The 17,606-nt window shown below is 28.4% G+C and overlaps 1 protein-coding gene across 2 annotated transcripts in view; it reads left to right on the forward strand.

Moving 5' to 3' along the window:
* Nucleotides 1-1,285: 1,285 nt before the first annotated feature.
* The window catches only part of LOC100160868 (potassium/sodium hyperpolarization-activated cyclic nucleotide-gated channel 1), a gene marked incomplete at its 3' end in the record, with an annotated part of 47,984 nt that continues 31,663 nt past the window's right edge, over nt 1,286-17,606 (forward strand). For both annotated transcript variants that reach the window (XM_003241821.4, XM_003241820.4), the window contains 1 exon segment: nt 1,286-1,777. In XM_003241821.4, the coding sequence (XP_003241869.2) occupies nt 1,488-1,777 (290 nt within the window).

The following is a 17,606-nucleotide window of genomic DNA, read 5'->3' on the forward strand; positions in this document are numbered from 1 at the left end:
ATTTGTTAATTTGTTATGGATTATTATACATTTTAATTTGGAAATTTACTAGGTACGAATACAGCTTGCCGAGAAGTAAAAGTTATAGAAAATGCAACAGGATTAACACATTAAACAATTTGGTCAGAGAATAATAATTAGTACGCGAGTGACTACAAGGCTCCTGATATATTGTTACAATAGCAGTTGAAAAATATTAAAAATACATACGCACAATTATTTTTATACGCATTTAATGTTCGAATTTTGAGACAATTTATTAAATTTAAAATTTAATAATTATTTTGTAGTTAAAAATGTATAAAATGTTCAAATTTTATAGCTAAGGATTGAAAATTTATAACAAGGTTCTATGTAAATAGTTAAATATTTAAATTACTTTGTTCACAATAATATAATCAAGTAATACCATAGACTGACTGACCGTTGTCGCTCATAATCGTTTTTCTTATACAATGATATTATATCATTGAATTCAAATTTAACACCATCCATTACAGTGACTCACTTCCCAGACAGCATTTTGTAATGATAATATTATAAGAGTATTATAATAATATTATTAAACAAATATTGCTGTCTGGGTTGTAACCTACTGTACAGCAGAGCGACATCCACTTGCCTACTTTTTTTTATTGCAAATTTAAAAAAGAATTTTAAGATTTACAATGGAAATGTTTGTTTATTAATGGTTGCTATAAATCAACACGTCATGTGGATCGCGAATATTTGATTTTAGTAATAATTTATCGAGCACGCCGCCTCCGAGGGTCCAACGTGGACGACGACGGTTTTATCTTTAGCTTGATGGTAAGAACATTATTTTTGTTTGTCTATGGTATTTTTATGATGGTTCAATTTTTTAGCAAGTGTTGTGTATATGATATAGCAAAAATTAAAAATGCTCATATTATTTTACTTAAAAACTGAATTATTGTAAAAAACCCACATACAGACACAGATAATGTTCTTACCATTAAGTTTCATAATAGGTCGATGATTCGCTCTAATTTTTAAACTAACGAAGCTAAACGTGATCTACTAAGTGTAAATTTGCGGTGTTACGCACGTGTAAGACGGTGACAACAATATTAATGCTCGTGCTACGTCCTCTTAGGGGTCGGCGGGCTGCGGCGACCGGTTCGTCGTCGTCGTTGGCGACGGGCGTTACCAATTACCAGTGTCGGTGGCTCTATCGGCAGTGGTGGTGGTAGTGGTGGTGGTGATGGTGGTAACCGTGGGGAGTGGGACAGTGGTAAAGATAACGATTAGGAAGAACCGCCGAACCGGTGGCCGAGCGGCCAGCAGCTGCAGTGTATTGCGAACGCGCGTGTCCGTTGCGCTCGTAACGTACTCGCAGTCGCGCGCGCTCGCCTCTCGTGCGTCGTTTTCGTGTAAAACACGTCCGTCGCAATTACCACAAATTCGTCGTCGTAATACGTCCGCGAATCACCGTCACAGTGGCCACCACTGCCCCCGCCGGCGGCATGAACGTCGCTCCGGTTTATCCGGGTTTCCCGGAATACGCGGGTTACTCCGACGGCACCACCACAGCCGCCGCCGCGACAGTCACTGCGGCGAATGGCCTGGCTGACGATGAGAAACGCTCTCCCAAGAGGTCCCGGTCCACCGTCTTGACCGGATTGCGGGCCGTCTTTGAACCGTCCATGAACCGGTTGTCGATGAAGATTTACGGCAGTGAGAAGGCCGTGCTCAAGGAACGACTCAGGCAACGATCCCTGGGTGCTTGGATCATCCACCCCTGTTCCAAGTTCAGGTAATACACAGCTATAGCTAATATAGCTATATATAAGCACATATTAGGAGTAATCTGAGTGCCAGTCCATCGAGTTTTAGAACCAGCCCTAAACCCGTTTAAATTGGTAAGAGCAGTTATTAATTTTAACACTTATGTATCGAAATTTAGTCAGACCCACCGAGTGAAGCTCAGTACCTCAATTTTTCTATCCGGTCTTAGGGGTAATGTTTACCTGACCATATAAAGAGTGATCGAGCGCCCAACAAAACGTAGATGTTCGGCACAGACTCATGCTTTCCAGTCTTAATAACATGACATTGTATATTATAATATTATAATAAAACTAAAGGTACTTCACAGTTCACAATAAAAAAAAAAACTATATACAAGTATTGGTTTTACATCAACCTTCAAATAATTATTTTTGACTTGTACTATACAATTAAGGGGTTCATCCAATTCTGCTAGTCTATCCATACGCTCGCTGTAATGTTGTGTGAGAAAACGACTGCAGGTTTCCGCACCCCTATTTTAAATTGTACGCATCGCTAATGGCAGACGCTCTTATAGACGTTTCTTCAGTCTTTTAACAAAAAAAAAAAATTTTCTTAAGAAATATCTTTTATTTCGTAACCGGTTTTGACTCGTACATAAAAGGCTGTTTCTACAAAGTGGATTGGCCACCCTGCAGTTAAGGTGTCTTTAAATGTGTAAGACGTAAGTAATTCGAAGTCAAATGTCTATCAAACCTTGGTTTATACTCTCAAATGATAAATAATTGTTCACTTTATATTTTATGGTTTTTACACTGGCCACATCGTCTCGTTTAAAGTGCAATCTGTGTGTGAAAAAAATATATATAGGTATTACTGTAAAACTAATTGCCCTGCACGTTGGTTCGGAACTTAAAAAACAGGAAAGTGTAAACAAGTTAAAATTTTTTGTTAGGCGTGTGTTATAATGATGCAAACTTGATAATTGTTCATCATTATATGTATAATTGTGTATTATGCATTATAATATTATACGGTACCTACCTATGTTTTTATAATATAATTTATGTTTGTAAAAATAAATATCCCTTCTTGTATACTCATATTAAATACGCTAAAATGTAATAATATTAGACAAATATTTACATTATTTTACCTATATAGGTACATGCCTGTATACACACTTTGTATTGATTAAATTAACTATAGTTTATTTTAGTAATGTTCAAAATATAAATATGTTAATTAAATTCAGCATAAAATATTATGAAAGAATAACTACTATATTTTTGAATTGGAAATCGAAATGTTATAAAAATATTCATTGATTTATATGTAAAGCGTGCAGTGTAAATTACCATAAAAATCAATAATTTTACTGCGAAATATTGATTCTGAAATAAGTAGTAAATAAATAGTTATTTAAGCTATAATATTATGTTCCGATTTTTTTTTCATAGCAATCGCTGTAACCTGCAGCTGCGGTTACAATAAATTATGGTAATTAATGAAATATAAATACATAGTTTATACTTAATGTATACGACAAACGTATAATATATAAGACGTGTCTACCTAATCATTATTATCAATTACGAGCGTCACGGCCCACTTCATGTATAAAATATTATTGGGCATATCCAGTATCCACCAAATATTATAGCGACCACTTTTTTCCTCGGTCGTTTATGTGCTTTTACGTTTTTATGATTTTAGTCCTAGGTATAGTCTTGGTGGTATTTTCTCGTTTTAAATGCTTTCATGTTTCAATATATCATTGTATTATAATATAATATACCTAATTATTTTATTGCGTTCAATAATCTTCAAAAATATAACATAATATATTAATATATTATTATAATATAGTTTATCTTTTGATTACTATCGTGATTATTATAGTGAGGTATATTATGTCACTATTTTTTTAGTTAATATTATTATTATTACAAATTGTTTTTTTCTTCAAATTTTTTAAAAAATATCAACTAATAAGTGTTGACGGAAATTTTAGGAAAAGTGGATTGCAGATGCATATAAAGTCAGTGAAAGTTTCGAAAAATATGTTGACGCATTATGTAATAAAATAAATCTAGCTCTAACAACCAAAGTCACCGATGTAGTGTTTAAAAAACAATTGTTCAGATACATGCAGAAGCTTAGGTACCCTGCTGAACAACCGCTTTATTTATTTAGACCCGAAGAGATGAAAATATATTCTAAATTGTTTTCATCTAAATCCTCCTCACACATTGAATTATATTGTTATACCTATAAGGTGTTTTGTCACGTTAAATTTTTTCTGTTATACGGTTGGGAAAAATATTACAACAACTCTCAGTTATATTCTCTCATTCAAAAGTATCTTATAAGTTATTATTAAGATTTATTATTAATATTATTATGTTTTCTGGTGTGGTTCGGTCTTTTGTACTATGCCTATGCAGGGGGAGGGTCAAACAGTAGACCGGTTAATTTAAGGTGCAACTCTCCCCCACTCACACTATAACACCCTCGAGCTCAACCTCATCAACTACCACATGTATAAATTATATACATCACACAATATACAGCATATCGTATTATACATGTAATACACATTAGGCTCGGCATTAGGCGTCGTTATTTTGTTCGTTTGTTATAAACATTAAATTTATTCATCCGACTGCATAATGTTTCACTGGCGGGGAGGCTATGTATACGATGCGTGCGTGGTATTTTACAACGTTAGACGTATTATACAACTGTAATCGGACAATAATATACCTACATGGTATATACAGAGTGATTCACTAAGCATGTTCATCACATATGTTCTTTTACTAATGAATTTATCCAAATTTAATTTTGATTTTTGGAGTTTTTAAATATACTCAAAGACCATGATATTTTCAAATTCTTGAATTCTTTTGTTCCAAGTACTTAAGGAGTCCTGTGGTGATACAAACTTTGGTTTTTCAATTGATACCCCTCCCTCCTTTTTTACTGAAGGATAAAAGTCCTAACAAATAGTTTTACAAAAATATAAAGTAGATGTAATTTTGGATCTAGTAGGTATTTGTTACAAATGGACAATTTGTAAAAATTATTAATGTTGTTAGATTAATATTAATCACTAAAATGTTCAAACCGCCATAGCCCCATTATCTTCCAATTATTACGACCTATATTATCCTTAGTACACAAAGTTAAATAACTCAAAAACTACTCATTTGAGTTTTAATTCTTTTACATTAAAATTTACACGAAAAGTTATCGGCTACAAAATATTTACAGTAGAAAAGGGGAATTTCATCGAACAACAGGAAGTTTGTATCTCCACAAGACACTCTTTATAAGTATATTTAATAGTTTTAAATTATAATAACTGTGTTATATTAAATAAAAATAAAAAGGGGATGAGGAATAGAGCATGTTTGGTCAATCTATATATAAATATTATAATTTAATGATCCAGTGTTTCATGGTGAATCATCATGCTTGATTGTAATTCATAACCAAAAACTGATCAAAAACTGGTTCATATAATATATTAGTATTTTCTCCGTCATATAAGTTGCCGGACAAAATTACGATTGTTGGTACACTATAGTTAATTGTTCATGTCTCACAAGCGTGAGTATATTATAGATACACGTAAAAAATTGTTTGTTCTGTGTCAAATGTAATATAAATAATTTTACAATTTAATTTTATATAGACATGATACATATGCAGGCATGTAGCTTAAGTATTTAATGAGCAATATCAATGTTTAAATTAATTTGTTGAATATTTTTTTGGTAGGGGGGTAAACCAAAACTATATTAAATTGTTAATTTAATATAATAATATATTGTATTATCATGACAATGAATATATTTTAACATTATAGATAATGTTATATGTTTGAAAACATTGGTCTCAGTCGTAATTATTAGTACCTAAGTAACTTTATTTTGGTAGGTACCTATATCTTATTAATTATTTTAATTTATTGTATTAAATATAGGTACCTATATTATTTTTCCTTCGTTAAAATAATTAGTTTTCCCTATTACAATAAAATTATTTACTACTAATTTCATCGTTGTATGATTAGGTTTGCAAACAATTAACAAATAATATGTATTTGTAATTCACGTGCTTTTGCTCGTAAACAAATAAACATCATATTGTCCTTTGTGCGTTTATGCTCGCGAACTAATATACATAATATGTTTTTGTTCTTTGTACGCTTATGCCCGTGAACAAATAATACGATATTATTCTTATTAAGGTTATACTCAACATAAACGTATTAAACTTATTTGTTTAGTTCCTTAAGGTTCGGGAATGAAAATATGCAGGAATTTACGTTAGAAAAAAAAATTGTTTTATTCTCAACTCACATTTTACATTAAAGCGTCGAGATGGTATGGATCAGCCTTGATATAGTTCATATTATATGGACAGATATAATATTTAATTTCGTGTTTTTTTTGTGGTATATTAGCGTGAAGCTTGTAATCCAGGTTACGCAAGCGGGCTCGAGGGTGGTTCTCGGGGGTGATCGACCACTGCAGCTCCATCTTCCAGCATACCGTACGGCTTATTTATAATTATTGAATATATTTCCACTGAAGCGTTCTAGTTAAATGGAAACATATTGTTCCTCGAATGCCACTGTGTTTTGTATGATATACAACAATGCACACTTCCAGTAGGCACATTATTGTAAATAAATACAATACCTATACTACTCTGTAGCAGAACCTACCTCTAATATGTTAGACAGTTGACGATGATAGGCCGATGTGTATAACATTTTAAATTTAATGAGGTACACAAAGAGAGGGTTTTAGGTATCTATATAACTCCTTCATCCGCAATGTCAAACGTTTTGCTTATATCGAAATTATTACGATAATGGCCGGATAATAATGGGAAATTAATATCATATGATATATTATAAGTAAATATTTAATTAGGTACATTAAAAAAATGGTTATATTATAGAGATTCGCATTATAGGTTAAGTACATAATGCATGTCAAACCCATATTATACGAATAGAGAGAGCATAATATTATATATTTTTTAATATTCTTTTCTTTACAATAATTGAATATATTTTTATTGTTGTTTATTGATCGTTTGTCCAGTTATATCTTCCCTCTCGGTTATTAAGACGATGTATTATACCTAATAATAATGTTAATTATTGTTTTTAGGTAGGTTTAGAATTTTTGAGTTAATAATTTTTCATAGAACTATATGGGAAAAAGTAAGTTTACTGGAAATTCATATTTATTATCGAATTTTTAATAAATATTTGTTGAATTATTCCGTATACTGTTATTAACTAATCTGTGTATTTATATTGATCTTTATAATTGTACACTACAAAATATAATAAATTCACTAATAATCGCATACAATTTGTAATATAATTTGTAATATAAAATGGGTGATCCATTCTGTGAATTTTATAATTGTATACATAATTAATATCATAATTATTAATAATAGGTATTAATTATTCACATTCGGGTGGAAGAAAGATTTTTTTACAATTAATATTCGTCCCACATTCATCAAAATATATAAGTAACCATAAACACCAAATAGAGAACTTAACTTGATATTTTCTACTTGACATTAAGCTATTAATTGCAGCAACGTAATAATGTATATTAATAAGTAAGTATTCATAATGTATAATACTTAATGCAAATACTTAATATACCTACTTAATGTATTATAATAAATAATAATATTATATATAATAATATATACTATGCATTCAGTAATTATAGTTAATTTTTTTCTGCGTTAAGCTGTATATTTTGAATTACCCAATTAAAATATTTTAGTTATGTAAATATAGTTATACTGTATTAATATTATTACACCATGTATAATAATATTCAAAGTTCAAATAATTAAATAATATGTATATTTATATTTATATAAAAATTGGTAGTACCTAACTTAAACATTCAAAAAATGATTGTGAATTTAACTCGGTTTAACCAAAAACTATTTATATGACTTATAAAAATATTGTTATCAAGCCATAGGCGTATAATTATATTTAATTTCTAAATTATGCAATTGTTTACAAAAACTATCCAGAAATTTGAAATATTGTTTCTATATAGATTATAACGCAATTATTTGTATTAAATTTAAAATTTACAAAGGTCCTGTCTGAAACTTTTAAAATATTTTCACTAGGTAGGTATAGTAGGTACAACTGAAAAACATAGTTTTTATTTTTAAATAAATATCTTTTCTAACATATCTTATTCAGATTTCTCTTTTTTTTAGATCTCAGCTTGAAATTTATTGTAATTCAATTTTTGAGCTTTTATTGATTAGTTCAATACAATGACAGTTTTTTATAATATACATATTAATTTTATTTGTAATGAGTCATTTACTCATATGTATGGAAAACATGTAAGTTTAAATTTTCTAAATATTTTAAATATAATTTTAAAATATAAAAATAATTTTTGTATTTTTCTAAAGAAAATATACGCAGTGTAAAGTTTTGAATCTTAAGACCCAACATTCTAATTTTGTCGAGATTAATATTAAAAAAGCGATAGTCAATACTTTTTCTACATTTTTTTGACAGTTGTCTATAATATTTCGTTACGCTTCGAGAAACTGCTAAGGGAATGAAATAAAGTAAAAACTAGACTTTATTTCCAATCGATTGATACTTGACATTTGGTCTTTTTTATACGAAAGTGTCTGCAGTAAAAAAGAAACATCATTGTACACCCTACACAATTTTCACTTTGTTCAGAATTTAAAATGTTTAAGTGGACTTCATACCCACATAATATGTGTTGTCGCTGTCTTACTAACGCATAATATATAGCATATTAATAAAACATCGGTGGTAATGTTAGTCCTACACAGGACAAAATTACGTGAAATAGGGAAGAAGGGCGAGGATGTAGTAAGATAGACCTTTGTTTTGAAGTTGAATCCCTAAACCCCCACACATATATACGGTCTCGTAATTACCTATTTTATTATATTAGTTAGGAACTATAATAGTATAATAGGTAGGTATATATTAAATATTAATTATTATATATTATAGCTTATATAAATATAAACATATTGATAGAAAAGTGTACTTTAAATCTTAGAAAATGATTGATCAGTCCAAAAATCTTTTTAGATATTTTGTGTGTCTATAATTGCAGTGGAAATTAGCAATACTGTCATAAGCAACTGTCAGTTGTCATATTAAAGATACATTTTTTGTGACCTTCCGTCAACTTACCGTGCTTGTATACTATACAATATAATATTTTAACAACCTAATAATAATAAAAATATGATATTATTATAATAATTTATTATAAAGGTATAATATCATGTCTTGTTGTTCGTACTATAATTTAAGTTTTTTTTCTTTAGGAAACGTCAGATCAGATGATTGTTCAATACTAATTTTCTTGAATTTTTGTTTAAATTTGTTGAAATTTTGTCGAAAATTGTTAAAATTGCAGCTTTATTACATTATTTGCTAAAAGTTTAATATTTTCTGATTCTTTATTTTGAATATTCTTCATAGAATCACATGCACCTCTTGAGCCCACCGACCTTGCACTAACTAGTTAGTTTTAATTCATATTAATATTGAAACTTAACTAGTTAAATTTAATGTGTAAAATAATCTAATCTAACTCGTCAAAAATAATAAGTAACTAGTTATTTTTGTAGTTTTTTTCCATTTATTTAATTTTTCAATTTTTTTATTTTGTTAAACTTTCTATGTCGTAATGACTGATATTCCAAGAAATTAAGGTTATTACCTTATATCTATTTGAAACATTTAATAAAATTATCAGTTGACAGTTGTTTAATTTAATTTTTCATTGATCATCAATAATTCAAGTTAGTTACCAACCTACCTGCTTAATAATTAATTTATGTAATATATTATATTTGAAAAAACGGTTTTTTATATTTAAAACTAAAAAAAACTAACTTCTAACTTTTACTCTAACTTAAGTTACCATTTTCACCAAACTAACTTCTAACTTAGTTAGACGTATGGTAAATTTCAGAAACTACCTTATATTTTAACTTAGGTACCTAGTAATTTTTTATATTAATGTAACTTAACTTTAACTAGTTTAAAAAAGTGACTAATTTGCCTAGCTTTGGTAATTTATCATATAAGCGCTGTATCGATTGTATGTTTTGCATAGTTGCTTTTAAAAGTCCAATAAGTTCAATGTCCAAATAATATGGATGATTATTAGAAAACACGGAAATATATTTTTTATTTTTATATTTATACTTGGTATAAAAAGTATAGTCGGGTTCATAAATTTGACTGAATTTTGAAATTCTATGTTCGAAATCACTTTAGGGATTCAATGGAACCAAAAAATGACTCTGTTTTAGAACTGAATAAAATCACAAATACCCATTTGGATGTTTTTAATTGTTTTAATGCACGGTCAATGCTAATCCCGGACTGACCATTTATATTGAAAAATATTTTTAATGAATTAATTTTGGAAAGTATCGAAATAAATGAGTCATAAAAGTGACAGTTTATGGGTTCAATGCTGTATAAATTATGGATCAATTGATTTGTTCCATTTAAAAGTACCTACCTATATATACTAAAAAGTATTAACAATATTATATTGGTGTAATTTTTCCAATTTCCATTACTGAAATATTATATCGTTTTGAAAACTAACAACCGACAAACGTGCCACACCTCATTTATTAGACCCTTAAGAATACAGGGTATACATATTACGGCGGTAACACGATGTGTTCAGGCCTTATAATGGATTTTAGGGTTTGTATCCTATTCGGTTTGATATTTAAGGACACTTTAATACTATATAATAATATATCATACGAACACGGTGAACCATAAAAAAAGTGTTCTCAAGGACAGTTATAATGTGAACGCATCTTGATTTAGGTCGTATAACAGGCCTATAATATCTAGTTATACACGATACGTGGAAATATATACATATTTATATTTCTGGGTCTTATGTTTTTAAACTTCAACGGGTTTTTTTAAATTAACGTCATTTGTTGTTGTTGTTTTTTTTTACCATACAATTGAAAACATTATTTATTTGTGATTATCCCCAACGCAGTCAACAAAAACTACTGGGAAAAAAGGTTTCCATTAAACCGTGTCCTGAAGTGGTTAAGAATAAATTAAGGTACATAATATATTATTATTATAGCACTGTGTGCAAGTTTGAGGAATAATATTATGTAAAATAATTTTTGATTCGATATTATTTATAAAAAAAGTAATTTGTTCATAATATTGTTGTTATGTACTATAAAATTACGGAACAGACGTAAATATAATAAATATATATATAACTAGGATTAACTCCAGTTTTTGAGTTTTCTGTACCTACAGTTATTTGCATTATGTCAGTGAGTTATTTGTTTGTGAATGTCAAAAAAAAATTATAAATTTATAATTATATAAATATTTTTTTCCATGCATATACAGGTAGTGGTAATAAAATAAAAGTAATATTTTAACGATAACTCAACAAAACATGAACAATTTATTAAATTCATATTATATCGGTAGTCCATGTAAATGAGTTAAATTGGTTTGAAATATAAAATTTATGAGAAAGTCGTCTATAATCTACACGTAATATCATTTTTACGAGCAGTATTTTGTAATAATAATTTTATAAATTATTGGTGCTTAAGAAATGAGATGCATATTAAACGTATTTATATTTGCATATAAATACACGCTCACTATACATTTCATATACGGTTAGTTATAATTCTTTTTAACGAGAGCAGTATAGACAATAATAATAATAATGTATGATAATATGAGTATACATCAGCTGCATTCAGTTTATTTTCATAATTTTGTGTATTCCCAAACATTTATTGTAATAATATTCTATATTAATGCATTGTGGTATGACATTTTTTTTTGTTGTAAAAGAATTATTGTTGTCGACCTATTGTTTTTTTTTGTTTTAAACTAATTATTGATACTTGCTCGTGCACCTATTAATTTCCTAGTTTCCGTGATTTGTAAAGCAATGCCCACGATTGACATTGTATTGATATTGTCTATGCTCTTATGAATTTATGACGTCATCCCGAAAATTTAAAATGTCTTTCTTTTTATTCAAACGAATATACATAGGTAATATAGATCTGTGTATTTTTCTATTAGATATTGGATAGTATTAAGTATATTTATTATAAGTGTACCTATACGTTTTTTTGTTTTTAAAAACCAATTATTGATACTCGTGCACCTATTGATTTTCTAGTTTCCGTAATTTTTAAAGCAATGCCCACGATTTGCTTTGTGTTGATATTAATTGTTAGGTCAATATGCATGTATGACGCCGCCCCGAAAATGTAAATTTTTTCTTTTTATGCGAACAAATACATAGATTTAAATATTTTTTTATATTATTTGAAAATAAATTTATTATAAGTGTACTTATACTGATAAAAATGTAAGTGATTGTATACATAATGGCCGTTATTATCGTTATCATATTAAATGGAATCGTTAGTATTATATTATATTATTTACAATACCAGAATTAAATGGCTGTATACCCGAAAGTTGCATGGTTTCCAATTATTTTAAGAAGATCATATATATAGTTATCATATTTTATCGATGTAAAATTTGAAATAAATTATCAAACGATTTCTGATAACTATATAAATATTTTTACAGTGTACAGTTGTTTTTTTTATTTTTTTTGATGAAAATTATATTGAAAGTAAGTTGTTCAATTGATCTTGATTCTTTTCTTGGTACATCAACATATTATTTCTTACAAAGCTTATATTTTATTACTAAATTATAGATGAATTTGTGTGAAAACTAATTATTTTTTTTCTAGTATGGAATAGGTTTTCTCATCAATGTATAAAATAATGTTTTTCATAAAGCTTAATGAATAGAGCTAGTAAAAAATGTGCTATACTCGATTAATCAGTTTATCGTGAATGTAATTACTTTATGTCATTAGGCTTTTATAGGGATTATTTTGCTTAATTTTATTAGTATACGTGAACTAATGGAATTTTAATTTTTAAAAACTTAAAGAGTTTATTGATCACTTACTATGTTATTATAGATGAAAAAATATAGTTAAAATTATTGTTTTTAAAACTAAATAACAATTTTTGCGTACTTTAGTTAATATCTAAAACTTATAATTTACATAACTTACGAATATTGCCTACCCCTCATTGTATGGTTCATTTAGAATTTCAGTTCTAACGATGTCTTAGATACAGAATTTTTTCCATTTTTATTTTTAGTGTGTCATTTCGTCAGTTGTGACACCTAATAGTATACATGCAATTTTCTCCAAAATAAATTTTATGTTTACATTTTGTGACACTTACTTTATACAAATTACTGATTCAATGTAAACCTTAATTTCAGTATTATTTATTTCATATTCTCCAAATAATAATCTCTTTTCAATCAATGAAAATAATGGATGCCTATATACTATAACCAAAAGTTTTCGTTAAGCACTCAAGTACAACAATAAACTATCTACAAATATTTAGCTTAAGTTAATTACAATTGTGTCAATTGACAGTTTGTGTAAATAGATAACTAACTGTTTTTAAATTTATTAGGTTTTTAGATGACCTAAGTATTGAAAGTAAAAATAATAGTAATTCAGAGAAAATTACATTTTTAAATATTATAAAAGCTAATAACCTATCTGTCTGAAATTAAAACAAATATATTATAATTTTCCGGTATTCAATACATACCTATATTTCATTTGAATTTTAAATAAAAAACATGAAGTGCATTTTAAAAATCAAAAATTATGTTGAGTGTTTTTTTTTATAAATGGTCATTGGTGATGGATGCCCGTGGTATTTAAATATCATTATATAAAATTAATGCAATTTATAATATTTAAAATATAATAAAATAATCACATAAGAAAAAATATAAGTCACTTTTTTTAAAGCATTAAAGTCGATGATAATGTATAATATTATGTTATTTATTATAGATGGAATGTAATTTTTATAAAAACTTAAATTGAGTGATGATATAAAGAGTATTATATAAATAAAAAAATGAAAAGATTTCTTATTTTCCATTATTTTAAACAGGCCTCTATTAATCGTACAATTTGAAAAGAGCATACTCCTATAGGATACGTGAATAAATATAAAATGTTTGATAAGGAGGAATGGTATACACATAATACATTTAAATACAAAATAATAAAATAAAATAAATTATCATACCAAAATAATAAGTGTTTTATATTGAGTCCCACATCCTCTTATAGTAACTCGGCATAACTTTATTGTATAATTGTTTATTATTATTTCAAGTTTTTAAGTACCTATTTGAGTTATTTTACGTTTCAAAAAGTAGGGATTAAATAAAATGTGCATTATTGAACAATATATTTTTAGTTAGTTATTAATGAACATGAACTATACTTTAACATAAATATAATAAATTATCTTAAAATCATATTTAGTTAAGAATTTATGTAACTATTGAGTGTATAATTATTATTTTAAAATTCGTTTTTTAGTTTTTTGATTGTTTTTCAGATGTCTATGACCTAGCAATGTAACTTTGACAAGGTGATAAATAACAATTAAAAATTTAAGTGATCAACATTTTCGGAATATAGTGTTAATCAGCTATGTTTTATTGAGCTGTATAATTTCTTGGACCCGATGGAATTTTAAAACTATAAACGTATGTAATAATTTTTGTTTGTACTGTAATAATATGACGTTTGTAGTGTAAATTCCAATGATATATTAGTTTGTTTTGTAAATAATAGATGCTATAAATCGTTCGATGATAGAAAGAGCCAAAATGTATTGATGAATAAAACAATATTAATTAAAAATCTCATAATAAAAACATCAAGTTTTTAACATAAACATACTTCTTGGTTGTTTTAAAAGATAAATAAATTTTACTTATACTAACAGTAAAATTAAGTTTGTATAGTTATAGTTATATAATTTATATACATTTATACGTATTCGAGTTACCACCGTGTGCATATACGAGCTATTAATTTTAATTTGAATGTGCAATATAACTTAGAGCATGCTCTTAATTCTTTCTTTTAGATTTAATAATAGATAAATAATTCACTCTTATATTTAAATTAACAACAAAAAAAAAATGATTCTGTTGAACACAAATTTGTTTCGAGATATTTGCTCTTAAGACAAAACAACATTTTGGTAGCGAAATGACATTTACGTTATATATTTTTTAAGCTTCTAAGTGCAGTGATGAATGTATTGATTTAAGATTTTACAATTATGTAATTTTTTTTTTTTATTCTGTCTGTCATCACCTATTGAAGTGGTATAAATGTTTCGATTTTCCACTTCGGTGGGAAGAGGGTGTAATGCGCATTACTTTTCAAAATAAAAGAGAAATCAGTACTCGACAAAATCAATATTTTGTTTTTTTGGCGTAACTCAAAAGCGAATTACCTTGGATACTTGAAATGTTAACATAATAACAATTTTTTATAACATTTTGAGTATTTTTCTCTTTTCTCTCTATTAATTTGCGAATAATTTTAGTTTTTTATTCTATAAATGTCGATAAAAAAATTTCATTAGGTCAAAAACCTTGAACATTTATTGCAAGATTTCTTATAAGTTTTTTATACAAATTAAAAAATATTTTATAACAATTTCAGTTAATTTGTTATAATTTTAAAATATTATTTGTGGATTTAAAGTATATAAGTTATATTATTATATTATAATATAATACAGTCTTCGCCCAGAACTGTTTTTCGTACCTATACAATAATTATATATTAGATGATTTAATTAAAATTTTGGTACCCAATACGACACCTGCAGTAAAGAAGAGTGGTATATATCCTTTAGGCGGTACTCTTTTCACCCTATCTACTTGCCCATTTTTTTATTGTTGAAATTATAAAATAGTTTGTGCGATATTTTTGAGTTTTAATATGAAAAAATTTAAATATTTATATTATATTTTATAGATACAATTATTATTGTAGGTACTTTACTTGAATTAATACAAATTTAAACGTTCCTGAGGCATTATAATATGTCTTCGGCTGCGTCAGGGTGCCATAGCACATAGTCCACACCTATTGTTCTCGTCTACCCCATGCACCGCATTATAGTTATTTATAACACTTATGTCCCGGCGCGTTAGATAGGCTGCACTGGACTCCCGGGTGCCGAGACCCTGAAGAATCGCAGTTTTTCCTATCTGCCATCTTCCTCCAGGCCTTTGAGTATGCACACAAACAATTCAAATCCGGCAACGGTCGCGTACTGGGGATAATAATATGACGTGATACAAATCCAGTCATCCCACGTCAGCTCCACTGTCCCTGTGCCGGTGTGACAGGAAAACGATATCTCCGGATAATTATACTTCACCGGGGGTATGATTTTCCTAGGTTAATTCTACCCCCAGTACAAATTTATTATGATATTTTTACCCCCCAAAATTATATACCAGGGGTACAAACACCCTAAAATAATAATACCTCCATGGTGGTATGAAAAACCTGGGAAATGTATATCCCTGGTATAATATTCCTAGGATATCTATACCTCCTAAAATTTCATACCAGGGTGGTACGAATATCCTAGGAATTGTGTACCCCCAGTATGATAATTCTAGGAAACCTATACCTCCCAAAATGTCATACCGGGGGTACAAATATCTTAGGAATTGTTTACCTATGGTATAATATTCTTAGGACATCTGTACCTCCTAAAATGTCATAATGAATATTCGGGGGTATGATTCTCCTGTTACACCGGTGTACACGATCAGCGTGGGCATTGGTGGAGCCTCCGCCCATAGCGGAGCTTCTTTCCGCGGCGGGTCAGAGCGGTCGGCTTGCTGTGTCATTGCGTTTCCAACGGACATGGTCACCGGCCGTTGATGGTCGCGTCCACCAACGTTTCTTCCGCCGTAGCCGTATCCTCTTTGGATACGGGCACGGAATGTTCTTGTTTCTGCCGGTGACTGACGAAACGTGGGGACTGTCCACAGTGCCAGCGACAATTGGTTATCGCTTCAATAATATTACGTATCGTTTCATGTACCCGGACAAAACGCGTTCATGGTTGTGGATTTTTGTTCTTCTATGTCCGTAATAACAATATAATTATATTATGTTTTACACTAGACGATTAGTAAGTTGTTGTCAACAATATATGCCATATGACCAGTCAGTGGCATAGGGATACTCGTTAGCAACCCTGGAAAACTTAGAAAAATCTCATTTTACCAATTAAAAAATTGACAAGATATTTTTTTTTTACTTTTATTCTTAGTATTTATTTTTTTAAGAATACAATTTAAACAAAAATATATAATAATCATTTATTATTTAATTTGAAATGTAAATTTAACACTTTAAATATTTTCTTATTCTGCTTTGAGGCTGGCGAATTCATCGATGATTTATAGTATAGAATTTATATAGAATTTCTTTATATTAACTTTTTCTAGCTAATTTATGTTCTATAGATAAATTGCCATGCTTGTTAATCTCTTTTGTCCAACCGTTGATCTTAAATATTTTTTATTCACACCAGTGGTCAAACCAGTAGTCAGTAGACAACGATCAACAGGATTTTTTTGATGTGGGTATTATAATATATTCATAGGCATAATAATAGATATCATTTAAGACACGTTGCCGTGGAAAATATCCAATCTTCTCAAAAATGAATCAAATACATGTGGCATACAACTTTTTTAAATGAATAATATGATGTGAGTACAACGATATTCTTGGAAAATAAATTACGAACTAAAATATACGCGTTACAAA

Source organism: Acyrthosiphon pisum, chromosome A2 (genome assembly GCF_005508785.2).
Source record: "Acyrthosiphon pisum isolate AL4f chromosome A2, pea_aphid_22Mar2018_4r6ur, whole genome shotgun sequence".
Taxonomy (NCBI): Eukaryota; Metazoa; Arthropoda; class Insecta; order Hemiptera; family Aphididae; genus Acyrthosiphon; species Acyrthosiphon pisum.